This window comes from Heterodontus francisci, chromosome 16 (genome assembly GCF_036365525.1).
Source record: "Heterodontus francisci isolate sHetFra1 chromosome 16, sHetFra1.hap1, whole genome shotgun sequence".
NCBI classification, from domain to species: Eukaryota; Metazoa; Chordata; class Chondrichthyes; order Heterodontiformes; family Heterodontidae; genus Heterodontus; species Heterodontus francisci.
The window spans coordinates 48,703,379-48,718,606 of record NC_090386.1 but is presented as its reverse complement, the minus strand read 5'-3'; the positions used below and the strand labels follow the sequence as shown (position 1 = coordinate 48,718,606).

Sequence of the window (15,228 nt, the reverse complement as noted above, 5' to 3'; positions counted from 1 at the left end):
ATAATTTTTTTCCGTAAAATGATATTTAAAACAAGCTATATCTTGTGTGTAGAAGAAAGACTATGTTTTTGGCTATGGATTCTTGATTAAAAAAACATTTTTAATAGCACATTCAGAATAATTTATTGTCTCAGCTATATTAGAAACAATAATGGTTTCAAATATAAAACCTGTTCCTTGAATCAAAGGCATTTTCTATAACCATGATGCCACTTCAACAGGTTTATTTAGATCGTGATGATTTTCATTACAATAATCATTAGCAACGATGAAGTACAACATAATTAGCTTTTTATCCCCACTATAAGAACACGGCTCTTACTTTGACTATTTTTTAGGCTTTTTTCATGTTTATATGATTCAACCAGCAAAGGTTGGGAGCCGCAAATGAGCTGTTAAAGAGCCAGACCCCTGTGCTAGCACATCCCTGAATGAAGGAGGAGTCTGAAATGGTGCCTTTACACTTTCTGCACAGAGGAGAAAAGACTAGTGTAAAGTCGGCCAATTAACTTGGAGAAGGCAGCTTGGCCTAGCGAGGAAAACTTTCCCATTTCAAGCTTAGAGCGGGTGATTTTATTACTTGCTGACAGAGGGGTCTGAAGTTGGTTGAGCTAAATCATTTGCTGCCTGTAAAAGCAGCATAATTGATTTATATCAAGTCTCATATTGCTAAAGTTTTTCAGTCCAGTCACTATGATTGGAGGTGTACATGTAGGAAAGACTTCAATTATCCTATTAGAGACTGGGATAGTAATCGTGTAAAGGACAGAAAGAGGGAAGAATTTCTGAAAGAATGTTCAGAAGAATTTTCTTGATCATGTTTCTGGCCCAATGAGGAAGGAGGAATTGCTGGATCTTGTTCCAGGGAATGAAGTGGATCAAGTGTCAGTAGGGGAACATTTAGGGAACTGTGATTGCAGTATCATAAAGTTTAAGTTAGTCATGAACATGGAGCAATCGCCAGTTAAAAATACTAAATTGGAGGAGGGCCAATTTCATAGGGTTAAGAATGGATTTACCCTAGGTAAATTGGAATCTAAGATTGGCAGGCAAAACTGTTCACAAAGCAATGGGCTGCCTTTACAGAGGAAATAGTTTGGGTACAGTCGAGATACATTCCCATGAAGCGGGGGTGGGTGGGGGGAGGGGGGTGCGATAGGACAACCAAAGCCAGAGCGCTCTGGATGATCGAGATAAAGTAAGATGAAGCAAAGAAAAAAAGGGGGAGGGCTAATGCCAGATGTCAGCATGATAAAACAAGTGAGAACCAGGCTGGATATAGAAAGCTCAGAGGGAAGTGGGGGCAGAAAGAAGGTATGAGAAGAGACAGGCAGCTAACGTCAAAGGGAAATCCAGAAGTCGTCTTTAGGCATATAAATAGTAATAGGAGGGATGGGGCCAATTAGGCGCCAAAAAGGGGATCTGCACAGCTGAGGTACTAAAGGAGTACTTTCGCTTGTCATTACCAAGGAAGAGGATGCTGCCAAAGTCATAGTGAAAACGGAGGCAGTTGAGACACTGGACGGGCTAAAAATTGAATAAAAGCGGAGGTATTTGGCTGGCTGTACGTTAAGTTACCACGACCGGATGAGATGCAACCAAGGATACTGAGGGAAGTAAGGATGGAAATTGTAGAGGCACTAGCCATAGTCTTCCAGTCCTCTTTAGCTACAAGGGTCGTGGCAAAGGACTGGAGAATTGCAAATGTTGCACCTTTTGTTCAAAAATGAGTGTAAGGATAAACCTAGCAACTATAGGCCAATCAGTATAATCTCAGTGGTGGGGCAGCTTTTAGAGATGGTGATGATCCAGGTCAAAATTAGGCCACTTGGACAAGTGTGGATTACTTGGGGAAATCCAGTACAATCTATAAAGACAAATCCTATTTAACTAAAAACAAAATGCTGGAAATATCAGCAGGATAGGCAGCATCTGCGGAGGGAGAAATAGAGTAACGTTTCAGGTCGATATTCTTTTAGCTAATTTGAATTTTTTGATGAGGTTACAAATAAGGTTGATGAGGGTAATGCAGTTGATGTGATGTATATGGATTCCTGAAGGTGTTTGATAAAATGCCACATAATAGACTTACCAGCCAAGTTGAAGCCCATATCGTATGAACATGGAGCAGGAGTGGGCTATTTGTCACCTCGAATCTGCTCCGCTATTCTTTGAGATCGTGGTTGTTCTGTTTGTGGGCTCGACACTTTCCTGCCCGCCCTGGATACCATTTGATTGTCATGTTTGTCAAGAATCTGTCTACCTCTGCCTTAAAGACATTCAATGTCCCTACCTTCACACTCTGGGGAAGAGAGTTCCACAGACTGTCAACCCTCAAGAAAATTTCTCCTCATCTGTATCTTAAATAGGAGACCCCTTATTTTTCAACGGAGCTGCCTAGTTTTCGTGTCTCCACTGTCAAGTACCCTCAGGATCTTGTTTTAATAAGATCACCTCTCATCCTTCTAAACTCCAATGAATACAGACCCAACCTGTCCAACCTTTTCTCATAAGATAATAACCCTCTCATCCCAGGGATCAGTCGAGTGAACCTTCTCTAAACTGCTTCCAATGCAATTATATCCTTAAGTAAGGATATAAAGCTGCACATAATACTCTAGAGGTGGTCTCACCAATGTCCTGCACAACTGTGGCAAAACATCGCTACTTTTATATTCCATTCCCCTTGCAATAAATGACAACATTGCATTTGCCGCCTTAATCACTTGCTGTACCTGCATACTATCTTTTTTTTCTTTCTTGTACTAGGATACCCAGATCTCTCTGCATTTAAGTTCTGCAATCTCTCTCTCCCTCCATTTAAACAATATGTTGCTTTTTTATTTTTCTGGCCAAAGTGGGCATGTTCAGTCAAATCTTTGCCCACTCACTTAACCTATCTATCCCTATGCAGACTCATGTCCTCTTCACTACTTACTCTCCTACCTATCTTTGTGTCATCAGCAAATTTAGCAACCATACATTCTGTCCCTTTTATCTAAGTCATTAAAATAGATTCTAAATAATTGAGGCCCCAGCACTGATCCCTGTGGCACTCCACTAGCTACAGCTTGCTAACCTGAAAATGACCCATTTATGTCTACTCTCGGTTTGCTGTTAGCTAACCAATCCACTATCCATGCTAGTATGTTACCCCTACCATGGGCTCTTTTATTTTGTTTAGTAACCTTTTGCGGCACCTTATCAAATACCTTTTGGAAATCCAAGTACACCACATCCACAAGTTCCCCTTTCTCGCCTGTTATGACCAGGTGAGAAAGGGATCTCGGGCTCCCCTTTTGCTCCTTTTCTGGTTTGACTGCAACAGGGTTTATTCTTCTTAAGTGATTTAGCGTAGCACCTCAGTGAGCATTTGCTCCTGTTCCTCAAATATAATTTCAAATGAACCAATCAAGCAAGTTTTCTTGAGTTTAAACAAGAAGAATGTAAGTTTATTAACCTGATCACTGTAAACCTGTTAAAATTATTAAAATACGCTACACATCCACGCTTACTTTCATACGAGAGGCGCGCACACAGGGAAAAGAGTTGGGAGGTTGGCGTAGAGTCCTTAATATAAATGGAATTTAAATGCGGAGGTGTAGACCCAGTGTCCTTAATTGAAATTGAAGTCTTGAAGTCCTCGCTGGGCCACGTGCACAATTTGGACTTGCTTCTCTGGTTCTGGAAGATGCTTTGTCCGCTCTCTTCCTTGCTGACTGTGAGGATCTGTAGATTTGAAGTTTAGCTGTAGCCAAGGCTCCCCTGGGTCTTTGCTGGAGAGGGGGAGAGAGAGAGTTGCTTTCTTCCTTGGAGTTCAGTTGCTGTCTGCTTTCTGAGGCACAATTCCCAAATTCTGAGTCTCACAGGCAATCATCTCATGTGACCACCTCTTTTGAAGCAGAAGTTTCTGGAAGGTTTTTTGAAATTCAAAGTTTGCCTCTCAAGCTGTGCAAACATACTTGGGGGTTTGGATCTTTCAAAATCAATGGGTGTTGATGGCTTTTGATGACCAACATTGACAAAACCATTCTAGGTGATTGCACCTGAGCACACACCTATTGTTCTGGCTAGACTAGTAATCGCCTCCGTCTCCCAGCCGGCCTTTGGGTTCTCATATGCAAATTGTGCGTGGCCATCTTTAGCTGTTCTGCTTTTTAAACGTTATTTGTAGTAATGTCCAGTAAAAAGTCTCAGGCAGAGTTCCATACAACAAAATTAATATTTTCCATTTGGCATGGGTTTTTCGTCACTCCATGTTGCTTGTTACTTCCTCAACGAACTCTATTAGTGAAAAACGATTTCCCTTTCACAAAACCATGTTGACTCTGCCTGATTTGCATTGAGATTTTCTAAATGACCTGCTATAACCTCAATAAAAGGTTCCAGCATTTTCCTTATTACCGATTTGTTAAGCTAACTGGCCTGTAGTTTCTTGCTTTCTGTCTTCCTGCTTTCTTGAATATAGAGTTACATTTGCTATTTTCTAATCTGATGGGATCTTTCCCGATCTGGGGAATTTTGGAAAATTAAAACCAATATATCCTATCTCAGCAGCCGCTTATTTTACGACTCTAGGATGAAGTCAATCAGGACCTGGGGACTTGTCAGCTTTTAGTTCTAATAAATTTTCTCAGTACTCCTTCCTTGGGATGGTAATTGTTTTATGTTCCTCCCTCCCTTTCAACTCTTGATTGACTGACTGTATTTTCCGAGATGTTATTTGTATCCTCTACAGTGAAGACGGATGCAAAAAATCTGTTCAATTCCTCTGCCATTTCCTTATTTTCCATTTTTAACCCCCCCCCGACTCGTTCTCTAGAGAACAAATGCTTACTTTACTTTTTTCTTTAATACCTGTAGAAACTTTTTATTTCTAGCTAGTTTTCTCTCGTACTCTAATTGCTCATTATTATTAAGTCATTCTGTGTTTTTACACATGTTCTGTCCAATCTTCTGACCTGCCATTACTCTTCACTGAATTGTACGCTTTTTCTTTCAATTTGTTACTATCTTTATCTTAGTTAGCCACAGATGGTGCGTCCTTCCTCTAGAGTCTTTTTTACTGGAATGTATCTTTCAGAGTTATGAAATATCTCCTTAAATGTCTGTTACAACCAGGTGAGAAAGAGGTCTAGGGGCCCCTTTCAACCTTCACCTGGTCTTACTGTAATACGGTTTAATTTTTAAACAGTGTTTTTAGCTCCCCCTTGTTCACCGCTTTCCAATTATAAGGCAAAGAAACCAGCACAACAGGTTTTCTCGGGTTTAAAGAAGAAAAGTAAAATTTATTAAACTTAAAAAAAAACCTAATTCGGTTAACACCTACAGATACATGACGCACCCACGCTAGCATGCGTAGGTGATACATGCAGAAAGAGCAGAAGAAAAATAAAGTGGATAAGTTTGAGGCAATTTCTGAAGAGGGTTTTTTGTTACTGTGCTTCAAGCTCACTGTAGTGTCCTTGATTTGTAGGTAGATCTTGCTTTTTGTTGGGGCCTAATATGCTTCTTAACACCTTGTTCACTGTAGGAGACTTCTCTCTTGGGGTTCATGTGGGTTTTGGAATTCCGTGAGAAAGACTTGGAAGCAGACAGGTGAGGCTGTGGCGAGCTAGTCAGGAGAGGTCTTTTCAATCCAGAAGCATTCTGCTTCCTGCTGGCTCTCAGTTCAAAACTGTATAATTCAGAAAACCCCCAGGTTGCCAAGCAGATTAGTCATGGGATTATGTCTTGGCTCTGTGTATTGTCAGGGAATGGTCCTTCATCTACAAACACTGTCTGTTAATATGCAGAAATGTCTTTCCAGCCAGGAGCCTGTAACAGGTCTTTTCTCGGCAACAATTTGAAATATAATGTCCATGTGGCGAAATTAATGTACCACATTCGTGGCAGGTGGGGGCCTGCATGACAGTCTGCCACTGCATCTCTACTGACCTGACCTATCCATTAACCTATTTCCCAGTTTACTTGAGCCAGCTCAGCCTTCAAATTCACAATTATTCTTATTTAAGTTTAAAACTCTAGTCTTGAATCCGCTCTTACCCTCAAACTGAATGCAAAATTCAATCGTGTTGTGATCACTGCTGCCTCGGGGCGTCTTTACTGTGAGGTCATTAATCCGGTCTCATAACACATTACCAGATCCAGAGTAGCCTGCTCTCTGGCTCTAGAATGTGCTGCTCTAAGAAACTGTCCCAAAAACACTCCATGATCTTCTCTTCCAGGCTACCTTTGCCAATCTGATTTGTCCAATCTATCTGTAGATTAAAATTACCCATGATTATCGCTGTACCTTTCTCACAAACCCCCATTATTTCTTCCTGTCTACCCCATCCTACAGTGTGGTTACTGTTAGGGGGCCTATAAACTACTCCCACAAGTGACTTCCTACCTTTTACTATTGCTATTATCTTTTCTACCTTTTTACTATTTCTTATCACTACTCAAACTGATTCTACATCTTGATTTTTTTAGAACTAAGGTCACCTCTCTATTATACTAATGTCATCCTTAATAAAAGTGACAGTGGCAGCATGGATACAAAGTTGACTGACAAAAAACAGTGGTGGTGAATGGTTGTTTTTCAGATTGGAGGAAGGTATACAGTTGAATTCACCGGGGGTTGGTACTAGGTCCACTGCTTTTCTTGATCTGTGTTAATGACCTCCGGGTGCTCCGGTTTCCTCCCACAGCCAAAGACTTGCAGGTTGATAGGTAAATTGACCATTGTAAATTGCCCCTAGTATAGGTAGGTTGTAGGAAAATGGTGGGGATGTGGTAGGGAATATGGGATTAATGTAGGATTAGTATAAATGGGTGGTTATTGGTCGGCACAGACTCAGTGGGCTGAAGGGCCTGTTTCAGTGTTGTATCGCTCTGACTCTATGACCTAGACTTTGGTGTACAAGGCACAATTTCAAAATTTGCTGATGAAACAAAACTTGAAAGTATTGTGAATTGTGAGGAGGATAGTGATAGACTTCAAAAGGATATAGACCGGCATGTGGAATGGGCAGACACGTGGCGGATGAAATTTAATGCAGAGAAGTGTGGAGTGGGAGGAAAGACCAGGAGAGGCAATATAAAATGAAGGGTACAATTCTAAAGGGGGTGCAGGAACAGAGAGACCGGAGGTATAGGTGCATGTTGAAGGTGGCGGAGCCGGTTGAGAAAGTGGTTTGAAAAAAAACATGGGATCCTGGGCTTTATAAGTTGAGGCATTGAGTACAAAAGCAAAAAAGTTATGATGAACGTGTACAAAACACTGTCTTGGCTTCAACTGGAGTATTGTGTCCAATTCTGGACACCACACCTCAGGAAGGATGTGAAGGCTTTTAGAGAGGTGCAGAAAAGATTTACACGAATGGTTCCAACGCTGAAGGACTTCAATTAAAGACGTTCTAGCAGGGTACTTGGAAATCAGGCACAGTCAACATGGTTTTGTGAAAGGGAAATAATGTTTAACCAATTTATTGGAGTTCTTTGAAAAAGTAGCATGTGCTGTGGGTAAAGGGGATGTACTGTTTCTAGATTTCTAGAAGGCATTTGATAAGGTGCCACATCAAAGGTGGTTGCGGAAAATAAAATCTCATGGTGTAGGGGGTAGCATTTTGGTATGGATAGAAGATTGGCTAGCTAACAGGAAACAGTAGGCATAAATGGGTCATTTTTCTGGTTGGCAAGATGTAACGAGTGTTGTCCAGTCAGGATCTGTGCTGGGGCCTCAACTTTTTACAATTTATATAAATGACTTGGCTGAAGGGACCAAAGGTGTGGTTGCTAAATTTGCTGATGACGCAAAGACCGGTAGGAAAGTAAGTTGTGAAGAGATCACGAGGCTACAAAGGGATACAGATAGGTTAAGTGAGTGGGTAAAGATCTGGCAAATGGAGTATAATTTGGGAAAATGTGAAATTGTCCATTTTGGCAGTAAGAATAACAAAAGCATATTATCCAAATGGTGAGAGATTGCAGAGGGTTCTGGGTGTCCTAGTGCATGAATTGCAAAAGGTTAGTATGCAGGTCAGCAAGTAATTAGGAAAGCTAATAGAATGTTATAATTTATCGTGAGGGGAATTGAATACAAAAGTAGGGAGGTTATGCTTCAGCTATACAGGGCATTGATGAGACCACATTTGGAGTACTGTGTACAGTATTGGTCTCCTTATTTAAGGAACGATGTAAATGCATTGGAAGCAGTTGAGAAGGTTTACTAGACTAATACCTGGAATGGGCGGGTTATCTTATGAGGGAAGGTTGGACAGGCCAGGTCTGTATCTGCTGGAGTTTAGAAGAGTAAGAGGTGACTTGATTGAAACATAAGATCATGAGCGGTCTTGACAGGGTGGATGTGGAAAGGATGTTGCCTCTTGTGGGACAATCTAGAACTAGGAATTACTGCTTAAGAATAAGGAGTCGCCCATTTAAGAGAGCGATAAGGAGAAATGTTTTCTGAGCGTCGTGAGTCTTTGGAACACTCTTCCTCAAAAGGCGGCAGAAGCATGGCCTTTGAATATTTTTAAGGCAGAGATCGATAAATTCTTCATCAGCAAGGGGGTGAAAGGTTATGGGGTACACAGGAATGTGAAGTTGATGCAATCAAATCAGCGATGATCCTGAATGGCGGAGCAGGCTCGAGGGACCAAGTGGCCCCTCCTCCCAATTCATACGTTCCATGTATGATAGGTTGGAGAAGGGGTTGTTCCCTGTTGAGAGGAGATTTGATAGCAGTGTTCAAAATCATGAAGGGTCTAGACAGTGCAAATAGTGAGACCCTTCCCATTGGCAGAAGGGTTGAGAACCAGAGCATACCGATTTTAAGGTGGTTGGTTCTTTCGCCAAAGGCGGCACGAGGAAAAGCTGCTGCACAGTGAGCATTTAGGATCTGGAATGCACTACCGGAGTGGTGGAGGCAGATACAGTCAGAGCTTTCAAAACTGGATTGGGTAAGCACCTGGAGAGAGCAATTTGTAGGGCTCTAGGGAAAGGGCATGGGAGTGGAATTAGCTGATTTGCTCTTGTATTGAGCCAGCACAGACACAATGGACCAAATGGTTGCTTCCTGTGCTGTAACCATTCTTTCATATTCAGTTCCAATTGTGAAGGAGGCCTATTGTTAAAGCCCTGGGTTATGCTATTGCATAACTGGATAATTAGACCACTTGCAAGAGTGGCCAGTGCATCTGTAACAGAGAATATTTAAGGTTGATCTGGAATTTGTAACATTAAGTACTCTTTTTGCACATCAAAAGTATACTTTTTCTGACTTGGTTACTATGTTACTATATTAGCAAAGAGCATGATTAATTTCCTCCAATTCCTTGAACAAAGAAACAAAAAACAGTACAGCACAGGAACAGGCCATTCGGCCCTCCAAGCCTGCGCCGATCTTGATGCCTGCCTAAACTAAAACCTTCTGCACTTCCGGGGTCCATACCCCTCTAGTCCCATCCTATTCATGTATTGAAGTTTCTGGTATATATTCCTTCTGGCTTAGAAGCTTTGTAGATAACCAATCCTTCCAGTTTTGTTCAACTTTATTAGCTCTTGAAATTGACTGTTTAATCTTACTGTAATTAATGTACAGTCTTCATTTGTGATCTAAAATCCATTCAAAATACTTGGCCTATCCTGACCATCTAATAATTCTACCCAGTAGATTTTTTAAAATTAAACCGCCTATGTTCTGCATGAAGCCAATGGAGTAAATTGAAATGCTGAATTACAGACTTAGAGACTGGCATTTACATGGCTCACTGAGGGCCTCCAGTGTCAGATACTGTTGTGTGCTTGATGCAGTTAACTGCTCCACATTAGGACTTTTAACATCTCTCCTTGACTGCTATGCCCACATGATGTCAGGCTTACATAATATTTTTGAACACTTTTTTTGCCCATTTCTTTTTGGTATTCTTGACACCAGGTGGGTATCAAGAAGCCTGACTTGTGGGAAAACTCCATCACTCTCATTAATGATTCTTAGTTGCCTTAAGGCTGATCCCAGTAATTCAGTTTCTCTTTTTCTCCAACACCCGCCCCGAGCCTTCCCAATTACCAAAACAAATATTGAGTAGTGAAATTTTTCTTTTCTCCCTTTTCGGAAAGGAATATCTCTGGCTCATTTGTGAGAGATATTTTGAGCATTTGTTCTCCCTTTTTATTCGTTCTTGGGATGTGGGCATCGCTGGCTAGGCCAGCATTTATTGCCCATCCCTAATTGAACCACTGCAGTCCATCTGGTGTAGGTACACCCACAATGCTGTTAGGGAGGGGGTTCCAGGATTTTGACCCAGCGACTGTGAAGGAATGGTGATTATAGTTCCAAGTCAGGATGGTGTGTGGTTTGGAGGGGAACTTGCAGCTGCTGGTGTTCTGATGCATCTGCTGCCCTTGTTCTTCGAGGTAGTAGAGGTTGCGGGTTTGGTTCTCCCAGGTGGAATATAGTATACAAGATTGAAATGGTATTAAAACCAATTATGTTATAGGATTACTCGAGGGTAGAACTTGTGACAAAAAATGTGGTTGTTTTTGTGTGATTTGTGAATTATAATAATTGGTAGGTCCTGAACATTGGAGTGGTATATTTTAAAACAATTAAAACCTTTTGTTTTTGCTTCAGGTGAAAAACCTCATAGATGTCCTCTCTGTGACTATGCTGCAGCTCAAAAGACCTCCCTTAAATATCATTTGGAGCGACATCACAAGGGCGAGCAGAGAAAGACTGAAGAAAAGAGTGATCCTCTGAAGAGTTCATTGGTATCTTCGAAGTTGGACGAAGTACCAAAAGGCAGTGATGAACCTGTTCAGGAATCTGTGGACTCGAAGAGGTTATTTACCAATTCTTTGGGCAGTGTCAAAGATTTAGATCCAGATTTTCCTCGGAGGAAACACAAACTGGTTCATTCTTCTCATCCAATTTTTCAAAATGCTGTGTTTTCAAATATGAGTAGAGAGATCCCAGACTTGAACAGGGATGCTAGTTTCCAAAACAATTGCCGGATCTTCTGTAATGCAGTGCTGCCGTACCGTGAAAAATCAAAGGGTGAAAAGGTGGTGGGCGAGTTGCACAGGAGTGACTCTGATCCAAAGGTGGTTACAAACCTAAACAATTCCAAGGTTTTGGAGGAATGTTTAATGGAAGAATTATCTGAAGATGGTGTGCAACAGAATAATGTTAAAAACATAAGGCTGGAACCTGCTTCAATAAATGCCCAATGTTATGTTAGTGCTAAATGTAATCTAGAGGACTTCGGTGATGAATCTGAACTCAGCTTATTGGAAAAGCCCTTGAATCTCTGCACAACAATGTATCCGCAAAGCCTGTGTAGCAATGGCAGTCCTTGGGGGAATGCATCTACCTCAGTTTCCAAGAGTGCCTTACTGAGCAACACGTGCCCATTTTGTACTTACAGAACTTTGTACCCAGAAGTCTTAGTGATGCACCAAAGGTTGGTACACAAGTATAACGCTGACCCAAGTCCAATAAATGGAATTCGAAGTGCTGTTTGTGGTGGGTCAGTTAAAAGTAGACGCACTGGATGCCCTCCTGCACTATTAGGTCAAGATGTTTCTTCTTTGCTTGCCACCAAAGAAATAAACAGAGAATTTTCTCGTCGGACCAAGTCACCACTACCCGCAGCTTCACCAGATGCTTCAAACTTGCTGCTTGGGAAGGCAAAATCATCATCATCATCATCATCACACCAGTCTCTGTGCAATAATCTCCTTCCCTCTGCAGCAGGATCCAGATCTTCAGGTGACTTTAAAGCATTTAAGGTGACCCAAAATCCTAATGTACATCTAGAAAATTATGGATCCATACATACTGAACTTGGACAGACACCAGATGTGGCACAAAAAGTGGAAAGAAGTGGATGCTTGGAAGTTGGCAATAGTAAGAGAAATATGTCTGAAAGGTCTGATATCAAGTTGGATTATGAATCCGATGAACCTAGGGGACCTTCACTTAGGTTTGATGGTCTTTGGGCACCAAATTTGAGCAAAATGTGTCTTACTAATGTGTCTGAGAATCAGGTAGGCTTGGACTTGCATGAGCCTACAGCTAAAAAAATGAAAGTAACCAGTCCTTTAAGAAATGATCAGCTTGCATTTGGAACTAGGAGGGGTGTTCAAGGAAGAATTGTAAAATTATCTCAGGAGATGCCTGCCGTTCAGGCAAGGAACACTGGGGTGTCATCTAAGCCAGCATCAACCTTGGATTCAAATGGAGTTGACTCACATTGGAATGTATTGAAAATTTTGAAGTCCTACAACCCACAAGATCTTGCCTCATTGTATAATACTTGTGGACCCAGTAATAGAGATCCTAATATTGGTCAAGAAGGTAGGTGTAGTTTGAATTTACTGTAAATATATTTTTGCACGCAGTATTTTTAAATTGTTTTATTACATTACATCTGACAGCTTAGTGTTTACGTTTTTTAAAATAGTGATCTGTAGGGAAAATGGTTCAAGAGGAGTGGGGATAAAATGTGTCCATATTTTACTGGATCCAGATGTACATTTATGCCCCTCCCAAAGTTTACAAGCAGCCTACCAGATTAACTTAGACATTTTTAATTGTCATTAACCCTTTTCACTAGGTATTTTTCTTTCCTCAGTGTTATCTTTTACAGATGCAAACACATTGCAAAATGATGAAGCGCTATCTAACTTGACTTTAAACAACATATTTAAGTGCTTCAATCCGCTGCTACACACCAGTCACTTTAATTTCGGTTTCTTTCATTTAGAACTTTTGCAAAATATTACTGTTTGGTTTATTTGAACAAACATCTAAACAGAACATGTACACAGAGTGAAGGCGTGTTTACATGAGCTGAGTTTCTGACAACACCATCTGCTTTGGACCAGCAACCTCATTATGACTTCCTCTGAACTTGTCTACAAACTGCTGATCTTAGTTGTGTTTGAAGTCAATTATTAGCGTGCAAACGTGACAGATTAAATGAAGATTCAGGTTGAATTTGTAGCATCAATCTTCATGTTAAATTTATGCCATATGTTAGTGTTACAGGATTGAAAGCTGGTAGCATGTAAGCTGTGGGAATAATTACCCTGCTAAATCTTTACTTTATTTCCAGTGGAAATGGGTTTTGAATGAGAAAGTGTCACTGATCCAACCTTCACTTTACACTTGCTAATGTAGGCAGTAGGAAACGCTAAATAAATGTCTTCAAACCCAAAGTATCTTTGAGCACTTTGAATTACAAAACAGTTCTTGTTGGTCTGTGACAGCATTCTCTGAGGCAGAGTAGCGTGTTGGATGGAAGATCAGGAGTGACATGGGAAATGCATTACACTCAGGAAACTTGATTAGTCCATGATGTTTCCAATCACTGCTTGTTCATCATGCTGATTTTTTTTTTGCCCAGAGGAGACAGGAAAATTCTGGTGCCACTCATTTCCCATTGTTTTTGCATCAGTTGCCCCTATCAAGGTGATGACATTCCATCTTGCCTGACTTGTTGCTTGATGAAGCTGGTTGATGTCTGAAAAATAAAGCCAGCTGCTCAAAGAATCATGCCTGACAAGAGTATGATACTGTAAAGACGTATCAAGCTTGTGGCTTTTAATTTCATGCAATTTATTCTTGCAGCCTTGCACTTTGTGTGCTGCCAGCACAATGAAGGCTGACATGCCGAGGCTCATAGTAGCCAGAGAAGGGCCCTGGCATATCAGAAATGCTAATGACATCTTCCTGTCCTGAATTTTAACATTATCATTTCGCCTGCTGTTTTCTGGTCATAATGTTACTTGGGACACATACAGGGCATGGAGATTGTCAGCTGAGGGTATGCAATTATTATTATTATTATTATTATTATTATTCAGCAACTGTTCACACCTTCCAGACAGTTGACTGGGATACTTTCAGGATAAGCAATATACAATGCTATTGGTTAGATAGGGTGGCTTTGCTGGTAAGGTGTATGTTTATTATGTATAAAACATCAACTTTAGGGGACAAGGTTGGAAAAATGTTTGCATAGTTTCAATAATTTAATGGGTTTTTTTTTTGTTTTTATATCCAGCACCTTTGCAGGGATTAGTAACCAACAGTTCTGCATTCTGAGAAAGCAGTTGAACTTATTAGGAAGTTTCTTGGGCAAGCTCTGTTCCTGGAACAACTTGTTCATTATTATGCAGGGGAAAGTTTGTGCTACCTATTGGGACAAAATCTGCAGCTTTTCAAAAGGATGAAATGATGGTGGCTGACTACCTGCTTATTTTCATTAGTTTGATATTTTGCAAGATGCATTATCGTGATCATGACCACATAGTCGACCATCTGTGAGCCCCCCCTCATCTGTTTTTCTATCTTGCTGTGTTTGTTTTCATAAAAACAATATCAGGAAGCACATCACATGGGTATATTTGCATCTTTAATTATACCATGATGTATGAGAAATATAGGGTGGCAAGGACTGATTCTTTATATGAAATGGTCAAGGAAAACCTAAAGCTAAGGCCAATTGTAGACTGAACTGAGGACTATCTTTGTCTCGACCGATCAACTATTCACAGCAGTTTCGATACCCTTTTTTAAAAAAAAACCTCTGCTGGTAGTAGTCAGAATATTAGTATTAATTTTATTCCACATTCAAGGATACAGCTCCTTCTGAAGTCACATTATGACCTCGTAAATTTTTCAGCAAGTGGATAGTAATGTTTTTATTTTTCCTCTTGCCTTTCCTAACCTAGGGCTAGTACTGTGCTGACAGATCAGCTACCAATACGTGGGTTTAGGATTAAAACTGGAACCATATTGTCAGTGTAGATCAGTGCCAAATGAAGTGGTATATGTTTACCCTTTGTCAGCCATATGAGAACCTGCCCTCATCTGTTTTTCTTCGTTTTTGTTTTTCAACAAAAAATATGCCAGGGAGCACATTTAATGGGTGTAATTGTATTTAATTATGCTGTGATGCATGGAAACATAGGATTGAGGTTCTTTGAATGGATCAGTTAAGGAAATCTATTAAGCAGGCAATCTGAACTTTAAAAAAAAAACTTGGCTTTGGTGTAAAGGAACACTGGCATCAATGGTAATCTGCTAAGAGTTGTACAGAATGAAAAGAGTGGGCTTGACTTTATTTTTTTTTGAGATACAGCACTGAAACAGGCCCTTCGGCCCACCGAGTCTGTGCCGACCAACAACCACCCATATTATACTAACCCTACAGTAATCCCATATTCCCTATC

At 40.6% G+C, this 15,228-nt stretch overlaps 1 protein-coding gene across 6 annotated transcripts in view; it reads left to right on the top strand.

Moving 5' to 3' along the window:
• The window catches only part of znf217 (zinc finger protein 217), a 73,759-nt gene that overhangs the window by 47,508 nt on the left and 11,023 nt on the right, over positions 1-15,228 (top strand). For all 6 annotated transcript variants that reach the window (XM_068048158.1, XM_068048154.1, XM_068048153.1 and 3 more), the window contains one exon: positions 10,622-12,346. In XM_068048158.1, the coding sequence (XP_067904259.1) occupies positions 10,622-12,346 (1,725 nt within the window). The remainder of the gene's footprint in view (positions 1-10,621; positions 12,347-15,228) is intronic.